We start from the raw sequence: 23258 nt of genomic DNA on the forward strand, positions 1-23258 counted from the left end.
AAAACCGCAAACACTGGTGTTTTCCAAACAGCTGGCAGCAAGCATGAAAGACGTCAAAGCAAGTGATGCTTTTAAAATTGTGCAATTTAATATAACAGACTTTGTGCTCGCTGGAGTTCACCATTATCAACAGATGGCGGTGAAACTGAAAACAGCGAACTGGTTGTTGTACAGTATGATCCCTTTTAAATGGTGCTATTTAGGACAGGAGACGCTGCATGCCCAGATACTATTGTCAGTCAGGCGAGAGGACGACTGGTGTTAATGGCGGGGACGGGATTAGCCTGGCAGCGCAGCGGGCCTCCCAACTGGACCTCTGCGTACCCGGGGGAACATTTTGGACCTGACGGAGCGAGCTTATCTCCTCCATCTTAATTATCTGACCTCCAGGTTAGCTTGCGTAATACCTCGATATGGAGCAAAGGGGATTCAAGGGATTAAAACTCTGTGTTTCAGAACCAACCGCTGTGTTTGAAGCTGACCTCAGCGAGGGATTTATAGCAGTCTCATCATATGACGTTTGCATTTCAGCTATATCTTGATGATTATCAGCATTATTTAAATTGCAGCTCTCAGTGTTATCAACTCACTGGCTAAGTGAGAAGAAATAATAAATTATGTAATTTATCTTAATTACTTTATTAATCCGTTGCTTTTCTATTTTTTTCTTGAGTGCATTCTTGCAGTCTGCTTAAGTCCCATTTCTCTATTTATTTGAATTAATGCCTTCCACACAGTGAATAGATAGGCTGCTGCTCCTTCAAGTAAACCAAAGTAAATCATGAGCACCCATACTGCAGTGAGACTACTTTATTTGCCAGTCTATTAAATTCAGATCGGGGTCTTTCTCTTGTCTCTGAATGACTGTCACTAAGTGTCATGTCAACCCCTTTCAGGATCTCACTTTCCCACCCCTGGCACGGGAGACCAAAGTACATATCTGACAGTTTGCGGAGGGCATTGCTGAACATGTGAAAAAGCCTGAAGGAGAAGGGAACAAATGGCCCCATCAGACAAAACATGGTGAATGAGAGAGGCGAAATAAAAGGCAATGAAAGACAGTCTGAGATGAAAGGCTTTGTTTTTTTCAGAGGCACTTCAGCTGATGAGCGGTCAGGAGGTGACTGTCTATCCTCCCGTGGCTGCGGTCCGCCTCAAGGAGCCGCGCCAGCAACAGCTGTCACCGCGTTTCCATCCCGCCTTTATATTGTCTTGTAATTACAGCAGAGGCCTCAGTGCTCTTTGAGCTCTCTCAGGAGGTGCCACCCCCTCAACAGCATCTGAGAGTGTATTAAGCAGCCTCCCTTCGCTGTGTGCATTACAGATTTAAAAGAAAGAGACACGGTGTATGGTCAAAACAGTCTCCGAGTCTGCTATTAGTAACAGTACAGCTGAGAGGCTCTCATTCTTTTAAGTGCGGTGTTTACATGTACAGCATGCTTGTCAGTGTCTGAGCCAGCAAACACCCAGTTGCCATAATGCCTCTCTTTCAACAGGATCAGTATCAATACAACCACATTAAAAAACACTCTCAACAATACGTCCATCTATGTGATGTTCCAACAGGTTTAGGCCTGGACAAATTTATAAAGGATTAAAAAAAAGTAACTTCTAGCTCTTCCCTTAGCTCTAAATTTACTGACTTCTTTCCTTTGCACTTTTCTCTTGCATGATCATTCTAAGATCACAGGAATATTGTCAGGGCATTATGGCACTGACTCTTTCACTGTCGCTTGTTGGAGATCCAGGAATTGAGGCTTATTCTACTGTGGCTCTCACCGTAATTTGCTCTACATAAGAGCATCGGCTAAGTGCCTAAAATGTAAAAATGTAAAGGGAATGCATCCTTACCCAACAAGCATCTGATGGACAGCGATATGCAGGAGGTGGCCAAGTTCAACGGCAACCCAAACAAGCAGAATATTATATTATGGCACCCTAAAATCATATTAAAACAGTTTTGGAAGCTGTTTTGAACTCATATCAGAAAGATATTTAGGTCCTAACTTCATAAAATGATGCAGGCTATGGACAACTATAGGTGTCTTCTCATTTTGGCACTATATTTACACAGGTTTTGTAACATTAATGCCAGAAATAGTACATCTTAAACTCGCCTTAGCTTTGCTGTGCAGTGTGATACATGTTTAATTGTAAGAGTTCGTCTCGCTCCTCAGGTGCTCCAGGAGGGATCGGTGTCAAAGGGCGGAGGAGCCCTTCCGCTTCGCCACTGACACTGACCGCTGTGTGAAGGTTATCGCTCACCCGGACAGCATTGCTGTGTCAGCACACAGCGTGCCTGTGAGTCTACTTATCATTCCACCAATCACTGCGCTGTCACTCCACTCACAATGCTAGTTTTTATGAGCAATCACCGTGAGTAGCCTTGTACAGCCACATGTATGGTAGCTACACGCCCAGAAGAGAAGATTACTTCTGTAAGAGGGCAAGTGTGATGCTTCCTGTAGCATATCCACTCCATTTATTTTGGCCCAGACATGTTCAGCGCTGTAGATGTACCGATGTACCAGCCATCCTCCAGTCCTGTACATGAATTTTGTCTGTATATTAGGGATGGGACAATATGCTTATCTCACAACATGATTCGATACGCGACATGGGGTTCACAATGCGATACAACCACGATACAATGTAATAAATAAAAGCTCAATGACAACAAAGTATGACTATGCAGAATTATGTTTATTTCTGAGCCATAAATCTTTCTAGCAATGGCATTGGCTTGCTAGAATGTAAACAACAATTTTAAAAAATGGCATTACAAAGTCCAAATAATATAATTTGGATGGAGAGTTTGTGAAATCGTGATGAACAAGTCGTCTCATTTGTCATTACTACAGCAGAGTAAAATGTAGTTAATATATTGTCACAGTTTTGTATTGCGATATATTGAATTTCGATATATCGTCCCGTCCCTACTGTTTATTCTTTCTCAGCTGTGCTCTCCCTCTCCTTTTCCGTAGCTTCTGCTGGAGGTGAATAATGTTCCGGACCTTTCTGCTGGAATCACCTGCTCCTTCGGCCAGCAGGCCCAAGTGGAGGGTCACGTCAACGGGAACAGGGTTATGTGTCTGTCCCCGGCCGGCAGGGAGGTCCCGCAGATACCAGAGGGACAAGGTGAGCTCACATGTCGGGTGTCAAAGAGAAGACGAAATACAGCCGTGACTATACAGATTCAGGACATCGTCGCTGTCGGGTGAAAACCTCCCGTCTCCCGCGCGTCAATTTTTCAGGTTGACCATGCAGTTTTGAGTTTGTTCAATGGGTTTTGAAAGGATTTCACACGCACCGAGGGGTTGTAGAGTTTTCTCAACCACAGAAGACCATGTCATCGTTCAATTAAAGTTACAAGGCTTTCACACTAAAGCGATATGCACTTGTAGACACACAGAGGTGAAGTGGCTCTTTGCGAGAGTTTGCTGAAAGTATTACATTTTTCTCTCCCTCTGACCTCTTCCTTTCACTCATTCTGTTTTCACCCATCCTTCTCTCTGTCTCTCTCTTACTGTTTCTCTCACTCTTTCTCTCATGCAATATGTCTCTCTCTCTCACTGTCTCACCTCTCTCTTTCACGCTCTGTTTCTCTCTCACTCTCTCACACATTTCCCATCCTCTCCCTTTCTCTCACTCTGCCTTCTGTCTCTCTCTCCCTTTCTCTCTCTTTCTCTTTCTCCCTCTCTCTCTCTCTCTCTCTCTCTCTCTCTGCCTCTCTCTCTCAGACTGGTCTGGCGTAGAGCTTCGTCTCAACTCAAAGGAGACAGGTCAAATGGTCGCCAGCACAGAGGTCAAGTTCTACAACTGCAGCATGCATCACACGTGAGTCCGGCTCTCCCTCCCTCCCTCTCTCCCTCCCTCCGTCCCTCCCTCCCTCCCTCCCTCCCTCTGCCTCTGATTGGTTCAATAGATAGGAGAGCACAACCTCATTTAGGACAATGATGTACTGATGCTCACAACCCTGCTTTAGATCAGGCTGTTAGATAGCCTCCGAGTTCAAATGATCTGTCTGGTTTCATTTAGATCAACATGACACCATTAGCCCTGGGTTGTTTGTTTTAAGTTAAGCTTAAAATCACAGTTAGCAGGCTAATTGCTTACAGCTTTAGATATATAGTACATGAGCTACACTTTTTTGTGCCTGTTATTTTTAATTTTCTTATGATTATTATTTATTTTTTATTCATCATCATTTGCAGAGCATTCTTGCTCTTTTTCAGCATCGCCCTGCTTCATACTCAAGCAGTTATATTTTCACCTGGAAGCTGCCCAGTAAAGCCACAGTGTTTTACTGTCAGTGACTGAGCTGCTTCACTGGTGCAACTAGGGCAGTGGTGAAACTTTTTTGGCTTGTGACGCCTTGAAATGACACAATGCCTACTTGTGAGCCCCCATCACAGGCTGCATATACAGAGTGGTGAACAGTTCACCCTAAAAATATTTTTCCTTTTCAGGTCATTTCATTTGATTATCAGAGGAGGCCTGGAGGCTGAAAACTACTCAGTATTTCACAAGAAAAAAGCAAAAATGAGAGAAAAATCAGAAAAATTACAAATGATAATAGATGTGCATAGTAGAAATATGTTTTTTCCGATCCCATAAATCATCTCGTGACCGCCCAGAATTATCTTGTGACCCCCTGGTGGGTCCTGACCCTCTGTTTGAGAACCACTGCTCTAGGACACCTAGGTGGGAGCAACCTTTAGCCGCCCCATGAATTATACTGAACCATGAAAACACACACAGCTGGATTCAGAGATGTACAATAAGTCCACTGTAGAAAAGAACATTTGATTGATGGAGAATTCATAGCCAAACCCAGGAAATTAGCCAACAGTGCATACACTATCCATCTATTCAAAACGCTCTTTGATTGTGACATGAATGTCCCAAATAACCATATTAAGCCATTAGAGAGAAACAGTCGGAAGCTCATCACATCCGCCCCGGACCAATATGGCCTCCATTAGCTGCACAGTGACCCTCTGCACTCTGTGATTAATATTTCAGACCAAACACACTCCGAAACCGGCCCTCCCCTCTCTCTCTCAGCACCATCACCTCAGCATCACATCAGCCTCCATAATTAATTATCCAGTGTATGCGGTATCCTGCCAGGCTCGTTCTATTAATACCCCACCCCCCAGATCACACACACACACACACACACACACACACTCTTATGTCCGCACTGGCTCTGGGTAGCTATTTAATATCCAAATTTAATGGTGCTGTACTACATTTATTGGCATTAGTACATTACTATGAGCCACAGTGTCGGACTGCTGCTCATGTAGTATCTTAACGGTTTTATGGTTTCTTCATGGTTTCATTCTATTTTGTGACCAAAGTTCAGGAGAAAGATTCTGATAGCGTGCTGATCTGTTTTCCACATAGTGGTGCGCCGCTGTTGCACAGCGAAACCTATATTCTTCCCACAGGAAAATAGGGCATATCCAATTTTCAACTCTCCAATCATTTTCGCTGCCTGTTTGGCATATCAACAGCTGTGCATCTCCCCACCTCAGTTCTCTCATCTCTTCACCTCTCCATTCGCCTCCCAAAGTTTTATCACCATCACCTTCCTGTTTCCCTCCTGAAATGTGATTAAATACAGTCCAACGGGGTTGTTTGAGCACAACCTTAATCCACGACTGAGGGTTGGCTCTCAGTCTGTTGAATCAGAGCCAGGGATGTTGCACAAGCATTCCCATTCAATTATACCCATCACAGATTCTTCTCAGGTTCATTCCACTTTCAATATGTAGAATCCAGGGTTGGGTAGGTTACTTTAAAAATTTACCAGTTACTTCATCAAAATTGTAATCAGTAACGTGCCAAACTCAGTAATGCATATAACTTGCACTTACTTTCAGATTACTTTGCCATATTTGAGGTATAAAGGTACAGATAAGAAATTAATGAACAATTACAAAGTTCAGGAAGTTCAGGTTTATTTCAGGTTTGCATACAAACACAAATTTACATCTGTGCCACATTTTATAAAGACATAGAACACCTGCCATGATTTAAATTGCCTTCAGAGTTTATTGTTTTCACTTTTATTGTATTCCCAGACGTAAGCCTCTATTTTCTTCACAAGTATCTGTAATCAGAATATATATTTTTTAATTTAGAATCAGCAACACCGTTGCAAGTATTCCACTGCTACCCAACCCTGGTAGAATCTCAAACTTGTGAAATGTTACATGATAATGTAACTTGACAGTAGTCATAGATGGTGTTTAAGAGCTCTATGTGACAGTGATAGTGTATTACTATCCTTCCTGGACTTAATGCTCATGGTCATCTATTGTGATCTAAGAAAAGAGTGTGTCTATGAAACGAATGTGTCTATGACCAGACTAGAGGAATTCAGCTGAAAGCTATAATCCTTTATCAATCTCACCTTCACTCAGGAAGGGGAGATGTGATCAAGGTTAGAAGTTAAAGGAGTTTTAACCCGTAACAAATCAAGTGTAAATAGGGTGCAACTCTATATAAGGAAATGTTTCTTGATATTTGACACTCAGTGTATGTACCAATGCATCCATGTTGTCCCACAGGTGTCTGTCCTGTGTAAACAGTACCTTCCGCTGCCACTGGTGTAAATACCGCAACCTGTGTACCCACGACCCAAGCAGCTGCTCCTTCCAGGAGGGCAGGGTCAATGCCTCAGAGGTAGGCTGTGTTTACATTCACATAGAGTGAAAGTTACAGTTTGATTAGCTGGTTTTAGTCTAACTTCATAATGAAACACCAGTCGATTTATGCAACACTTTTTACACAAGGAAGCGTTTTAACTTGTTCTACTGACAAAATAACTGTCCGATATAAAAAACAATAGCATAGACAACCAAGGATTCAGTAAATAAATGCATTGATGAACAGTGAAGAAGTCCTAAAAGTATATCTGCAGGTTAGGATATGGCAGCATACACATCACCAACAATTTACTGTGTAACATGTAGTGTGTGGATGCACATTATACGCGCATTAGAGCTATATTTATGCCCTTTTAATCCATATACTACATGACTATTGCATGTTTACATAACACATCTATCTGTATTAATCTATATTATGTAAAATGTTGACTTTAGGGAATATTAACCCTTAATAGCATGAAGTGAACAATCCATTTACTACCTCCCTGTGAGTACTATAATCGTGTGTGTGCATGTGTGTGTGTGTGTGTGTGTGTGTGTTTTGTTCTCCCAGGACTGCCCTCAGCTTCTTCACTCTGGGGAGATTCTGATCCCGGCCGGCGAGGTCCGTCCCATTACCTTGAGGGCCCGAAACCTTCCCCAGCCGCAGTCGGGCCAGCGGGGCTACGAGTGCGCGGTGCACGTGCAGGGTGTCAGCCACCGTGTCACGGCGCTGCGCTTCAACAGCACCAGCGTGCAGTGCCAGAACAGCTCGGTATGACCTCAAACACTCCCAGTGGGAGTCTCACAGCTGTCAAATGAGGCAGACAGCTTGGATGCTGTGTAGGCAAGGCACATAGTGTACATCAGTGAATACCGCCTGAGGTGTAGAACATACTGAGGAGAAAGTGGAGGAAAGGGGAATGTGTGGAGAGGAGAGGAGAGGTGATAAGAGGAGGGGAAGAGAGGGAGGGAAAGGGAGGGAAAGGAAAGGAAAGGAAAAGTACTCTGCTGTCATCAGGCTAAAGTGAAGCGTTTAGGATAAAATAATGTAATTCAAACTAACATCTAGACTTTCATGGAGCATAATTATTAGGTTTGGGACTCTTGGAGATTTGTTGCACAGTGGAACAAATCACTTGTGTGATGGAGGGAAAGGAAAGGAAAGTAAAGGAAAGGAAAGGAAAGGAAAGGAAAGGAAAAATACTCTGCTATCATCAGGCTAAAGTGAAGTGTTTAGGATGAAATAATGTCATTCAAAGTAACATCTAGACCTTCATGGAGCATAATTATTAGGTTTGGGACTATTATAGGAGATTTCTTGGAGTTTTGTTGCACAGTGCAAATGACACAAACTACATTTGAATGCAATCCGCACCTTGCTACTCGAAGACAATGAGTGAAAAGGCCATTTTCTTCAGATGTGGATGATCGGCCACTCCAGTCAGGGTAACTTGCGTCCCTCCATGTCAACGAGGTGAGGAGCAGACAGCCATGGTAGAAGTGACAGGTGGTTAAAAGCCTCTTCTCTCTGCTGCCCTCTCCTTCTCTCACTTTTCCCTCCACTCTGTCTTTCTCTCTCTCTCCCTTTCTTTTTTTTATTCTCTATCCTCTGTCTCTCTCTTCGACTTTCTCCCTCCGCTTCCCCCCCCTCTCTCTTTCTCCTTTTCAGTACATGTACGAGGGTGTGAAGATCAGTGACCTGGCGGTGGACCTCTCCATCGTATGGAACGGCAATTTCATCATCGACAATCCCGAGAAGATTAAAGGTGCCTCTGCCATCCATCACTGCCAGGCCAGAGAAGTGTAAAGCACTCACTCCACAGGGGATTGATGGGTCATAGAGAGCACTTCAAGGCTCCCAAAGGGCCTTGATAGAAAGTTCACAATAGCAGCGAGTGTTATCAAAAAGCACCCAATCACTTGTGTGCTGGAAGGGCAAAGGGTGAAGCTTTGCATGTGCTCAGTTTGCCTCTCACAGTTGCTCTCGGTTTCCCCTCCATCATCATGCAGGTGTGGGTGTTTGGCAGTTGCCATTGTGGATTGTACATTAATAACATCCACACAGTCAAGGATATACTCAGTAATGGCCGTGAATTTTAAGTCACGATTTAAGTAAGTGGCTTTATATGGGCAGAAAGATAGGATGCTTACAGCAGAGAGAACGTAACAGCGAGAGACTTCAAAGAAAAGTTTATTGGATTATTTGGGCATCCTTATTCCAAATGCTTTGGATAAGGAATTCACACACATGCTATTCATGAGATTTACTGAATGACGTCTTGGCTTTACCTAATTTTATTCAGCTATTTTTTGAGATGCTTGTACAGACGTAATGTTTGCGAATGCATTCTGATTGGTCGATGGAGTTGGAACAGCACTCCCTGCTGGTCCAAATACAGTAATTAGACCCAGCTGTGGGTCTTTGTATGGTTGACATTTGCTATTACATAGTAAAGTATGTAAACGATTAATCAGACTGCCATCCTGTTTTCTTTGATCATTTCAATAATATCACTACTGTCATGTCAAATGGCTTGATGTTTTTATTGACCTGATGTCCTCCCTCCTATCCCATAGTGCACCTCTACAAGTGCAGCGCCCAGCGGGACAGCTGTGGCATGTGTCTGCGGGCGGAGAGGAAGTTTCAGTGTGGCTGGTGTAGCGGCGAGGGCCGATGCACCATGAGGCAACACTGCCTGCCCATCTCCCCCTATGCTAGGCGCTGGCTGGACCTTTCTGCCAGGAACGTCAAGTGTACCAACCCACGCATCACTGAGGTCTGTTGGTTTCTCGGTCTGTCGTCCAGTCAGTCAGTCAAGCAACCACCGAGCTTAGAAGAACAGTTTATTTTAATTATACAAACACCTGTCCTTTTTTGTCCTTTTATTGCATAAAATGGCATGTTCTCCTTATTGATTTTCCAAATACTTAACCGAGTGAATCAGTAAGTGCACGGATAGGGAGGGTTACACACATACATCTCTCAGTCTTGGGAGCTGACAATACAGCAATTGTTGGCTTCACTGGAAGAGGTGAAGGTTAAGGTTTTTGCCACTTGCCTCTCCAACCCTCTATCGCCATATTAGGACAATGTGCCAACACACTTTGTTGGATATAATCTGTAAATATCAACAACAAATACTAATTCTATCCATGGCACCTTCCAGCTTCCCATCCAAATGCCTGTTTACCTGAGACTGTCTCACATTTTATGCCACACTGGCTGAATCCCGTAAGTGCTTGACAGCTAAACGAATTCAGCCTATTTAGAGAGTGGCTATGGATCTTTTATGTCACAAACTCCTGTTCATTCTCTTGAATGAGGCACAGTGGGTCAGACACAGAGAGGCAAGGCTCTCCCACTTCAAAGAGCCGCGAGCCTTTGAAGTCCCTGTCACATTATTAGTGTTTCTGAAGGAGCTGCAGCAGAATGAATCAACTGCCTAGTGCTGCTTGGGAGTGGAGGGAGTGTTGCTCCGGCATTGCTCCTGTTCTGCTCTGCAGGTCCAAAGGTTCCCTGCTGGCATGGCCAGCTTTCCATTGGAACGGTTCTGAATAGTTTTCTCAAGGCCTTGTGATGCAATGCATAATTTATTGTGGTTTGTTTTGAAATATATAATAGTGTATTTCAATGCCTCTTGAATAAACACAATTGAGGTTATATATTTTACAGACTTGAGGTAAACATACTGAATTGTTTGCTCACTAAAATAGAACATAGATTTAATAGAAACTGTTATGTGGTGATAAGTTCTATCAATGTAGGTTTGTGAAGCCAATGCTGATATTTTTGTTTTGAAGCAGCAAACAGCTGATATTTTGTTGTTATTCCAGTATTTCCCCCTGACTTTTATTCTTCTGAGGGTGAAAAAAACCTCTGAAACAGCATTTAAATAATGTGACTCTCCATGGAAACCCGTAGTAATGACATTTTTGTAAGGTTAGCGTCTCCTTAGGGCAGGTTGACTCACCTCAACTATTCAACAGTTGGGGAAACTCTGGGGTACATTACTGCCTTTAAATGAAGAAAAAGGTTATTGAACAATGAAATGAAAAAAAATGTGCATAGAAAATAAAATTTCAGTGCAGGTTTTACAGAGTGTTTTTATGTAGCTGTCCCAGTATCGGCTTTACAAAATATGTGTGTGCGCATACAAATTTTGCTCTATCTTACTATCTTCCCCATGTCTTTCCAATGCAGGTGAGCCCAGTGGCAGGGCCTGTAGAGGGGGGCACACTGGTCACCATCCAGGGCCTGAACCTGGGCCTGTCCTTCTCTGAGCTGGAGGGCAACGTGGAGGTGGCGGGGGTGCAGTGCACGCCGCAGGAGGAGGGATACGTCACCGCAGAACAGTAAGAGAGACGCCTCCCCCCTCCCAACCCAGACACGCATGGACACATACTGTACAGTGCGCAGACATACAGATGCATGCAGACACACATACACACACACAAGAACATCGGGTAAACACATGCAGTCTGTCTTTTGCTCTTGCTCCTTCTCTCTTTCGATCCCGCTGAATAAGATTAAGCCCGGTGATGCCTCATCAGGTTGTAGGATTGCGTAGGGGGTTTGCATCGCTCTGGCGCAGCTAGAGCCAAAGGAAGAGACAGTCTTTGTGTCGTTGTCGTTATGAGGCTGTCGGCACAGCTGTAATTGAAATGCGCCGCATGTCGCTGACTGGAGGGACAATCTGTTAGCCATGTGTTTCTCTCACAGCCATGTAATGCGATTGGGCTGTGGCTGCAGGGACTTTATTTATATCCTTGTAAAAAAAACAGAAAAGAACATGCCAGCAGAAAATTGGAAAACTCTCGTGATGTATGAAGAGAAGGGCTGGGCAGAGAGGATTCATTGGGTGCTCTTATTGTATCGGGGAGTGGAGAGCTTCTTCCGCTGAGCAGTGCATTCAGCAGGGCCATTCATTTGGCACACACCGTGCTTTAAAACATGGCATTACAGCTGTTACAACCATTAATTTCAGCGTGGGGTCAGTTGCTATAATGACTTATTCATGGCGCACTTTATCTTATTGACCTGACAGGCAATACTGATTTATTGAAGAAACCCCTCTGTTGTCATGGTAACGGGAGGTAATGGTGGGTGGCAATCGTGCTGGAGATGGGGAGGGGTGTAGTTTATCATTTGTGTTATATTGCTGTTATAGGTTTCCCATTAGGAAGAAAGATGGCCCTCTGTATTGACCCACAACTTCTATGAAAGTCTGCCTCAATCACATTGGCCAGGAGAGGCCATTTTCCCCGGTGCAACTGATAACAAATGTGATACAGTACAGTGATTATTCTGTGTGTGTGTGTGCGTGTGTGTGTGTGTGTGTGCCTGGCTTGTGTGTTATTGCTCACCGGTCTGTTCCTATGCCTGCATGTTCATTCACCCATGGCCATGTATTTGTGTGTGTGTGTGTGTGTGTGTGTGTGCTCTGACAGGATTGTGTGTGAGATGGCTGCTGCCCCCAAGGGAAGCGTGCCAGGTCCGGTTCAGCTGTGTGTTGGTGAATGCAGACCAGAACTACGCACACAGTCCTCCCAACTCTACTCCTTTGTGGTAATTCCAACTCTTTTCTTCATCCGGATGTTCTGAAACACACGTGAAGTGTAGAAATTATGAGGAACACCTGCTCTTTCCATGAAGTGCTGTAGACTGACCAGGTGATTCCAGGTGAAAGCTAGGATCCCATGTTGATTTCATCTATTTAAACCACTTCAGTCATGAACTGGAGACGAAGATGATGGGGAGGAGATGAGTTAAAGAGGGATTTCAAGTTGAGACAAGTGAGAAATGGATTGTGCAAAAGGGAGTCTAAGTCAACATGAGGAAGGTGTTTCTTATGGTTTCTACACTGTGTGCATCACTTTCACATTAAAGGGTAACTTCGGTATTTTTCAACCTGGACCCTATTTTCCCATCTTTTTGTGTCTAAGTGACTAAAGGAGACAACATTTTTTTAAATTGGTCCAGTATTGAGCGAGATCGCTTCAGCCAGCAGCAGCAAAACGAGCTGCAATGTAATCCGACGGGGCAAATTGCACCGTCAATGTACGTCCACTAAAAGTGCTTGTTTTTGCCACTGACAGGCTCAGATTGTTATTATACGTGTCTGACAACATTATGGAAAGGACCCTACAGAGAAATGAAATGTTTTTCTTTACCTTTCGCCTGATCTGGTCTGTGTGTAACCAAGTCTCGCTCAAGTCTCGCGAGAGTTGAGTTGTTGCAGGAAGTTACACACAGACTGGATCAAGTGAAAGGTAAAGAAAAACGTTTCATTTCTCTGTAGGGTCCTTTCCATAATGTTGTCAGACACTTATAATAACAATCTGAGCCTGTCAGTGGCAAAAACAAGCACTTTTAGTGGGCGTACATTGACGGTGCGATTTGCCCCGTCGGATTACATTGCAGCTCGTTTCGCTGCTGCCGGCTGAAGCGATCTTGCTCAATACTGGACCAATTTCAAAAATTGTTGTCCCCTTTAGTCACTTAGACACAAAAAGTTGGGAAAATAGGGTCCAGGTTGAAAAATACCGAAGTTACCCTTTAAGGCTAATGAAAAGAGAGGAAAAGCTTAGAGCCTTGGGATGCTTTACTGTACCGGAACCAAGAGAGATTTTTGTTTGTTTTTGAAGATGCACCATATGTTTTTTTATCCTTGCTGATGTGTGGGTCTTACTTCATTAAACCCATTTTATTTGAAATTCAAAGAAGCTCTTTGGCCCTCCTTTCCTTTCATATTAATTCTTCCATTTGAATTATTTCTTAACATTTATCACAGATTGTTTTTGGTTGTGGAGTGGCTTACTCAGCCAAAGCCAGTTTTACAGTGCTTTACAGAATCAGACAATTAACAAGACATACTGTATCCTGTGTATGACCAGTGTTGAATGAAACATTCACGAATGCTGGTCCTCCGCAGACCCCTTCGATGCTGGCGCTGACCCCAGGCAGAGGACCTGAGTCTGGGGGCACCAAGGTCACCATAGTCGGGGAGAACCTGGGCGCTGGCAGCACCGTTAATGTCCTCTTTGGTAATCAGACCTGTGAGCTGTACAGGTGAGTCTGATACTGCTTTACCTCCTATTCATAAAGACCTCAGATTCAGAGGCATTGATGTAAGACTGCCTCCCACACAGTGGTCAGTACATAGCCTTCTGTAGTCTATTTATGAAACACAAAGATATGGCTCTATTTAAAGAAGTGCTCTTTAGATACAATTAAGTATCCCTGAATAAAATGAAAGGTCTTGATAATGATTTGTGAGGAGGTGATGAAACCCATGGTGGTGGGTATTGTTCTCTGCGTATTTATAGATTTCTATTTAAATTTCAAAATGCCTCACATGGTAGGAGCCAGGAGGGTGAAGAGGAGAGGCCATTAGCTAGAGCACCCTCTAATTACAGTGTTCCATCCCTAATGTGTCTGTAACGAGGAAGAGTCGGGACAGAGTGTAATGAATCCTCACCCCTCATGGTACTGTGCATGGCTCATAACTGTGTGAAGCCAGGGATTCGCCACTGCAGCAAAGAGTGGGCAGAGTCAGAATCAAAGGGAAGAGTAAATCCTTCCCTTGGTGCTCCCACCAGGAGGACCGTGTCGGAGATTGTATGTTTCTCTGCGCCATCTGTGACTGGTGCGGGACCGGTGCAGGTCAGTCTGAGCGTTGACCGGGCCAAGGTTCCTGGGAGTCTGGCCTTTGAGTATATAGAAGACCCCACAGTCCAGCGCATCGAACCCCAGTGGAGCATCACCAGGTAACACAATACACTGCTGTCTATAGCCTCCTAAATTGCCCATAGGTGTGAATGTGAATGTGAATGATTGTCTGTCTATTAGAGCACTATGATAGACTGGCGACCTGTTCAGGGTGTTTCCCTGCCTGCCGCCCAATGCATGCTGGGATAGGCTCCAGCTCCCCGTGACCCTAAGAAGGATTAAGTGGGTAAAGACTGAATGAATGAAAGTTGCCAGGTGGGTGGGGTTTGACACACAGGACAACACAATGAGTGCTGCAAAGCCTAGTTAAAGAATCAGAGGAAAGAACTTGAAAGTCAGCTTAGTATACTTTTCTGTTATTGACAATTTATCTAATGCCATATGTATTCATAGTATTCCCATGATGTCACATGCATTCCCTAACAATATGGTGCTTTACCATATACACAGCTCATTGGCTGTGGCTGTCATTTGATTATAATCACTTGCAATAATCACTTTATTACAATCACCCGTTATTTTAGTAGATGGCTGTGTGGTGATGTAACAGAATACTATGAATAGTCCTAATCCCATCAAGCCCCACCCATCTGGTGCTGCATGCAGGTTAAAACAAACACTAAGCATTATTTGCAAAAAATATTTGACCCAGGTTTGGCTATATCTATGGCTGAGTAGTATAATATCTATTCTATAGCAACTAGGGCTGGGTGATCTGGACACAGTTATCACGCTAATCCTAAAAAATGTCAATATTAATATATAACAATATACTGTATGTTAACATGTGGAAAATCACATGTTAAATCATTAAATTGATATTCATCACATTGAACTGTATGGTAATATAAAGCGGGATAAAACTCAAATTTTCAGATAATGTTCCCTAATTTGTTTCAGATCTCATTTTGTGAGAGATTTTAATTAGTATTTGCTTTTATCATTAAGACAACAGAAATGTGTATCACAACAACTCTATCATTATTTTCACACAATATAATTTTGTTGAAAGACAATAAACGATTATATTAAATTATTGTCCAGCCCTAATAGCAACATTTATATAATTTAATTGTTTTTTCTCAAATGAAGGATTACATCTACTCCTTTTTAATACATGTGTACTAGATACCATCTGCCACAATGACATATGTGATGAGCAAAACACTGACAGGGACGCTGTTCTGTGTCTGACCTGAACAAAAATAATTTCTCAAGGGGCTCAATTAACATTATTCAACATTATTTATTATTATTACCGTTATTAGAGAGTTGTATATTTTTAAATAAAAGTCAGAAAATATGAAAAAAAAAATCCTGTCTTAATGTGGCAGTCTGCCTAATACAGATTACGATGGTGCCAGGCAAGCTGTGAGTTAGCCAGAGAGTTCAGGGTTACAGGGAGAGAGCTGCAGAGAAATGTAGTGTTGTGGTAGTGGGAAATAAAATGGTTGGTAAACTATGATCTACAATCTGTGATCACAATAAGGGGAACCAATATAAGCAAACAGAAACAATCTGTTTGCTTATATTATATATTATCTCAATAGTATTTATGTTTTATCTCCTTGGAAATGCTCTTTTCATGGTCTTTCACTTGAATGAGTTTGATGCTACCACTACTGTAGAAATGAAGATGAAATTGCGTCATAAACGTTTCTATCAGGCGGGTTAACTCTATTTCACAAATTAAAAGATGGTATTTAAGCGGAGTTTAGGTGGGTTTACCCTGCACCACATCCCTGCAGGGGAAACTTCAGAGAGACGCCCTGGCCCTCAGCCTAGTGACAGGAGGAGCTTTATGGAGCTGCAATCAGAGCTCTCATCATCAGTGTGCAGTCCCACTATGTGGCCCTATAAGCTTAGGTAGCCTTTGAAGTGTGAGAGGGATTGGTTCTCTCTCAAGCTGACTAGACTGGCCAGTTTTTTTTTTTTTACTATTTTGCCCCATCTCTCTGCCTGTCTGTTTTTTTTCTGTCTCCTTCTCAGTCTCTCTCTATCCCTCCCTCTCTACTTTCCAATTCCATACTCTTAAACCTTTCCTGAGCTCTCACCGCAGCACAGGTGATGCGAAGACTAGACCGTGTTGTTTATTTTAATCACATCTAACAGAGATATGTAAACAAGCAACACCTGTATTCATGCTAAGCAACACCTGTATTCATGCTATGCCAACCTCACAGTCATGGATGAATATAAAATAGCAGCCAGCTGGTTCACCCGTTTGATCTGGCTCTTCTACCCAATAACAAAGAGTTAGTTGCCATGCCAGCTCGCTCCCCAAAGATGCATTAATGCAGTTCCTGTGGAAATTGTTGGGTTTGCAACTAAAACTGATTGATTTCTCTGTGGTCGTCACTCTAATGAAATTATGAAGAAACAGCAGTTTGTGTTGTTTCACATAAGCCTACTTGGAGATAATAGTGTGTATGTGTGTGTGTGTGTGTTCACATTTATATACACATGCATAATGTGTTTCACGTTCAGCATTGAAATTTAAATTATTACACATTTTTTGTAACATTTGACCAACAATTCTTGTTACTTATGAAACAAATGTGTTCCTTCCTCCTAAACAGTGGACACACCACCCTGACAGTGACTGGCACCAACCTGGATGTAGTTCAGGAGCCACGGGTCAGAGTCAAATATGCCGGCCATGAGTCTGTCAATGTGAGTGTGACACCTGCTAATATACTGCACTTAACTTCTATTGACGTAACTTGCTCAAGCTGATAGAAAAGGACACAGTAAAGTTGTTCTTTATCAATATACTACAATGTAACAAGGTAAATTTAGTGCTTTACGTACTTTATTTTTAAACTAAGTAAAGTTCTGGCAGCTGGCTTCACGTTGGCCGATGGAGTTCCTTGTTCGTTAAATTCAAATGTGTTTGGGTGGGGCAAATAAAACAATTTCTGATTTGTTTTCATTTAACAGCAGAAAACATATATATCACTGACGCATTCCTTGACAGCGGCATTCAAGTAACTTTTATATCTGTACTGCTGGCGTAGCAATGGAAGAAAATATTGTTTACAGATGATATGGCTAAGTGGGAGCATGTAAATGGGAAATGCAATGAGGCCTAAAATTGATCCTTGAGGAACTCTACAGGTAATGTGTATTTAAGAAGTGATGGTGATTTCAATAGTGATGGAGAATGTTCTATGTGAGAGGCATGCACCAAACTAATTAAGTGCTGTGTTTTTGATGCCAACCCAGAATGTGAGTCGATTAAAATTGCATGTTCTACAGTATCAATGGCTGCACTAAGATCTAAAAGGATTAAAATCGAACTTTCACCCTCATCTGCTGCTAGAAGAAGGTCATTGGTAACTTTAATGAGGGCAGTCTCTGTAATATGCATATCTCTAAAACATAACTGGAATTGGTAAAAAAAAAAAAATATCCATAAAAGCTATTAATTGACTTGAAACAACTTTCTGTAAAATCTTAGATAAAAATAGAAGCTTGGAGATTGGCCCGTAGTTGCTGGGATTTAACGGGTCGAGGCTTGTTTTTGAAGGAGGGATGGAACAACTGCAGAAGAAAACAGACGGCAAAGTGCCACTTGCCAGAGAGCTATTGGTTATCAATAAAATACCAGCAAAAACTGTGTCAAAGACCTCTTTTAGGAATTTTGTAGGAACAACATCAAGAGGGCAAGTGGTGGACCTCATACCATATATAGTTTCTGGTTAGGGGGGAGTGATTTTAAGCCATATGTGATCAACCTTATTGGTAAAAACTGTTAAAAACTCTTCAAGGGTCTTCAAGGGGTGGCTTCAGTGTCAGTGCTATGAAAAATGGAGCCCATCTCTTATATTTTGGATTGCAATTCTGCAGCAGTTAATGGCAAAGCAGCTGTTATAAATGCCTGTAAAAACTCACTAGCAGAAGTAAGGTTAAATACATGAGAGCAGACAGGTGCACAGATACCCTTGGTCTCATGTAGACCAGAAGAGATCACTAAGTCAAATGTGATCCATTCAATATGATCCATAAAATCTTTGGTGAGTGCCTAGGCTGGACGACAAACATGGACGTTAAAATCACACTATTTATTATAGAACCAATATACTCAAATGAGGTGAAATTACCACTTGAGGTGGTTGAACATTTAAAATTATAATTACAAGTTATTGGGTAACCGAAGACCTTTGCAAAATCAATTTTATCTATAAAATATTGACTATTGAATTTCAGGTAGCAATTTCAGAATGGTTATACTTTATATTATTTGAAATTAAACCGTTATATCTACATCTTTGTATAACATTTGTCCATGTCATTTCTCATATTTCATACTGCAAAGCTATAGAATATGTAAGGTTTTACTGTGACCTCTGTAAGTTGTCAACATGGTTTGGGTGATGATTTGATTTCTTTCCAGGTGTGCAAGGTGCTGAATACCACCACCATCAGCTGTTTCGCCCCCTCGTTGAAGGCGGAGTACACCCCCGACCAGGAGACGATCAAACATGTGGACGAGTTTGGCTTTGTGTTCAACAACGTCCAGGCGCTGCTCACTTACAACAACACAAGCTTCATCTACTACCCAAACCCTTACCTGGAGCCCCTCAGCCTCTCTGGGGTTCTGGAGCAGAAACCTGGTTCTCCCATCATACTCAAAGTAAGTTAGAGGAAATCAGACCTGCTGCTGTTTGGGTTTAATGAGTCCCAGTCTTTTGTGATCTGGTTCACTAAAATAGATAGCGAGAATTCTCTGTAGCCAATAAGCACTTAGTATTGGCATGATGAGGACATTGTATCTTTAATCTTCAATATTGTTAATGTAGTTTATTGCCATCTATATTTTATCCTAACTGTCACTGCTGTAATGACCCAATTTTCCTTCAGTCCCATTTTATCTTAAGTGCTGCATGTGTCATTATCAAATTAAGTGTGATACCATGGTGGAGGCCAGTTAGTAGCCTCTATCTCATGGTATTGTTAGTATGTGTTTCCTAAAATTACAACCACATTTCCCATCACAAAGAGGATCTCGCTGGTTGTCCTTGTTTTTTGTTGAAGGTTTTCTCTTTCACTTTACTGAGGAGGATAAACATGTTTGAAGAGATTTTTCCATCGACCTTTCACTCCTTCCACCATCTGCCATTGCAAGAAACTCTGAAATCTGTAGCTCTGTTTGCACCGGAAGAACAGTGTCCTCTTCCTGTTTTGTGCCATAAAGCAATCCAGCAGGCTTCCCACCGCATCCGAACTGATAGCACACAATGTAAAATGCAGCATGGAGGCTTGTGGAGCCTATTAGAGGCTGCCAATCGTCTCCTTGATGGTCTCGTTTGTTTACACAAATTATAATGTAATTATACCAGATTCTGTGGTAATGATTGATTGATGTTAAAATGCTACACATAGGATTTTTCCCAGCCTCTTGACTTAATATTAGTGTAATAATATTTAGATTAGATTTGAAAACATCACTCATCTACCAGACCTTTGCTGTATGGATCCTCACCTGAAGCGTTCTTAGTGTTTATGTTTTTAACCAATGCTCCTAGTTCTTGCTGTGTATGTGTGTTCTTAAAATTTGTGATGTGCTTGATCTCTTGCTCGTTTCTGTATTTATGTCTGTTGCTGCTCTGTAAAATACATTGATGAACCTGTTTGTTGGAAGCAATTTATATGACTTGACTGTGTTGCAGGGACGCAACCTGGTGCCGTCTGCATCCGGTGGAGCCAGGCTGAATTACACAGTGTTGATTGGAGATACTCCCTGCTCCCTCACTGTCTCTGACACACAGCTGCTGTGTGAACCGCCAAACCTCACCGGCCAGCACAAAGTCCTGGTCAGTCCAACACTATTTCTGTCTGCTTGTGTTTTTTTTTTCTGTCCGTTTTTTCTGACGCTCTGTCTGTCCATCTGACTGCCTGTCTGCTTGGATGTAGGTCACGATCTGTGGGTCAGTGTCTGTCTGTACGTTACGCTGTTTGTGGGTCACCGACAGGCTTTCGGTTAAGTCACTGTCATTCTGTCATTGTCTGTCACTCATGGTCTGGTAGGTTCCCGATTACAGAGCGTTTCCCTCCAGAATTATTGGCAGGCACCGCTGGTAATGAAGAGTGAAAGCGCTACAAAAGATAACCGACCAAAGAACTGAGCTAAATTATGTGCTTAGAACTTTCAGAAAATTCTATGTTCTTTTATTCAAAGGCTACTGTTCTGGAAAATTGTTAATTTTTTACTGTGTCATAAACTTTATTATGAAAAAGAGGGTTGTCATAATTATTACCACCATTGGTTGCAAAGCTAAATAAACTCCCCCTTAATTTTAAATTGTACATAGATTTACTGTAGTATAACTGCTACAAGTAATATCCATATGCACTATAATCAAATAGTTTTTAGCAGATGAAATATCACAACTGTATGATACCGTCTACATTCCTGCACAGATTTCAATTGTATTTGCCAGCTTTATTCTTCAGCAGAAGGCCTTTTGATTATTGATCTTATTAGGCTTTATTTGTTATTGTTTCCTTCCTGTAAGCAGTTTGTAACACTGTTTTGAAAAGTACTATGCAAATAAATGTTTTATTGTTAACACTGACTTCTGTTCGTCTGATGTCCAGGTCCAAGTAGGAGGTCTCCACATCTCTCCAGGAGCGGTCCACATCCGCTCAGACAGCCTGCTTACACTTCCCGCCATCTTCAGCATCACAGCAGGAGGAGGGCTGCTGCTCATCATCGTCATCATAGTCCTGCTCGCCTACAGACGGAAGTCGCACGAGAATGACCTCACTCTCAAGCGCCTGCAGATGCAGATGGACAATCTAGAGTCCCGGGTGGCTCTGGAGTGTAAGGAAGGTAAAGCAAACTGAGTCTGAATCATAAATACTGTCTACCGATAATAACTCTCACTCCCATACGAACTCCCAATCTGTAATTGCACTGTTGAAAATTATTATTCTTATACAGGCTTTGTTTAAACTGTGCTTTATTGGAATGAGGATTTATTTATGTACATTTATTGTCTGAGCTTTTGGTGCAAAGACTGGCAGAATGTGATAGTTAAGCATGAGTTTTATGATATAAAGTTTACTTTTGTAATGTTTGTAAACATTGGAGTTTTGATCAACTAACAAAGTTCTAAAAAGTTCCAGTTTTCCATCTGCAAGTCAAACTCAGCTATTTTTAAATGGTAAAATAAATTATGAATTGTATTATGTTACAGAGAAGAATGTAGATCCAAAGAATTTCAGGGCACTCTCTGTTCTTATTTTGGTTAATACATGGCAATTTGAATCTTAAAATCTTTAATTTTTTTTTGCTATGCATTATCCAACATAATAAAGGCTTTTTAATTGGATTTATCTGGATCTGCAATTCTCCATATGAACTGCCCCGCTTCCCAAAAAGCACCTTTCATCTCGACATAGTGTTCAAGCCGAAGCAATGTTCTGTCTTTGTCATCATTGTATTAGTTTACAATTCTTACAGTACTTCAGCTCAAGTATTTAACGTTCAAGAGAGTAAATCCTGGAATGTATTTCCTCATAGGAAGTTGCTCATAACTGCGATGTGTGACTCGTGCAAAGACAAAATGTTTGTTTGCTAAAATGTTTAACGCACACCTCTTGTCATTTGCAGCCTTTGCAGAGCTGCAGACAGACATCAACGAGTTAACCAGCGACCTGGACAGAGCCGGCATCCCCTACCTGGACTACCGCACTTACACCATGAGGGTTCTGTTCCCCGGAATAGACGACCACCCTGTGCTGAGAGAGCTGGAGGTGAGTTCTCCGCCTCCGCCACAGAACATCGGAGTTCGGTCTCGACGCAACTTCTCCGATGTCCTGGACTCGGTCTCGGTCTTGTGCCTATTTTGACTCAAACTTATATGTTGACTCGACTTTTTCCTGTCCTCCTAAAATTTTCAGCGATATGTATTTCTCCACCTGGTTGTTCCATTTTCTCCCCAGCACAATTTATGGGATCACACCTGTGTATAGTTTGTAATGGTCCTGTAATGGACTTCTATGCGTTGATTAGTCAGCATCAGTTGGATGTTGAAGGATTTAGTGCAGAGCTCCTGCAGGTAGATCTACATCTCTGTTGATCCTTAAGAAACTCCTTAAGCATTATTTTTACATTTGGAAAGACATGTACAGTCTTTGACAATTTTGGTCTTGGTCTTGAGTCAGACTCAGTTTGCTCTGGTCTCAGCCTTGACTTGGTCTCGACTCCCTTCGGACCTGGTCTTGACTCAAACTCAACCGGACCTGGTCTTGGAATTGACTTGGAGTCGACTAAGGTGGTTTTGACTACAGCCCTGATCTGAAGGGGTTTCATTCCAAAAACACTATATATCCATTCTTGGAGAAATGTTCAGTCAGTAGTACTTCAGAAACACAAATGGTTCTATCCAGGGTCAGAACTAGACCGTCTATTGAACTATAGTCCCGGACCTTTTAAACACACTGGACACATTTGAGTCAGCCACCTAACGTTACTCTAATTCCTACTGCTGTGGTGCCATATGTGAGCAGGACTAAGTTCTCATAATTTTCCATTAAGCCTGCATGCTGGTTAAACATTTCATTCTAAATATTGGCACTATAGTCCTGTATGCTGCTAGATGCCTGCCAGTGTAATCTGTCATCTCTCTTTTGCTATGCATTTAACCCTTTGTTAAGCCTGAGTTAACCCTTTGAGGAGCTGCTGAAACAAATGATAGGGACAGTATAGGTCTTCTAAAATGTGCGTACCCAAATCTATGCCCATGAAACATGATAATTATTATGATAGATGTACAAACAGCAATACAGAATCATAGTGCAAGATATTTGCTTAAAATGACTGAAGATACATGCAACTTTATCTTTCATCAACACAA

The 23258-nt window shown here is 42.2% G+C and overlaps 1 protein-coding gene across 1 annotated transcript in view; it reads left to right on the forward strand.

Moving 5' to 3' along the window:
• LOC139912216 (plexin-A2-like) overlaps positions 1-23258 on the forward strand; it is a 53272-nt gene that overhangs the window by 19103 nt on the left and 10911 nt on the right. The window contains exons 5-20 of the mRNA XM_071899952.2: positions 2178-2301; positions 2985-3138; positions 3741-3837; positions 6582-6696; positions 7237-7437; positions 8335-8431; positions 9243-9442; positions 10867-11018; positions 12114-12231; positions 13598-13734; positions 14265-14432; positions 16974-17067; positions 18791-19030; positions 20067-20210; positions 20995-21229; positions 22013-22155. Of these exons, the coding sequence (XP_071756053.1) occupies positions 2178-2301; positions 2985-3138; positions 3741-3837; positions 6582-6696; positions 7237-7437; positions 8335-8431; positions 9243-9442; positions 10867-11018; positions 12114-12231; positions 13598-13734; positions 14265-14432; positions 16974-17067; positions 18791-19030; positions 20067-20210; positions 20995-21229; positions 22013-22155 (2419 nt within the window). The remainder of the gene's footprint in view (positions 1-2177; positions 2302-2984; positions 3139-3740; positions 3838-6581; positions 6697-7236; positions 7438-8334; positions 8432-9242; positions 9443-10866; positions 11019-12113; positions 12232-13597; positions 13735-14264; positions 14433-16973; positions 17068-18790; positions 19031-20066; positions 20211-20994; positions 21230-22012; positions 22156-23258) is intronic.

The sequence above is a fragment of the Centroberyx gerrardi genome, chromosome 5 (assembly GCF_048128805.1).
Source record: "Centroberyx gerrardi isolate f3 chromosome 5, fCenGer3.hap1.cur.20231027, whole genome shotgun sequence".
NCBI lineage: Eukaryota > Metazoa > Chordata > Actinopteri > Beryciformes > Berycidae > Centroberyx > Centroberyx gerrardi.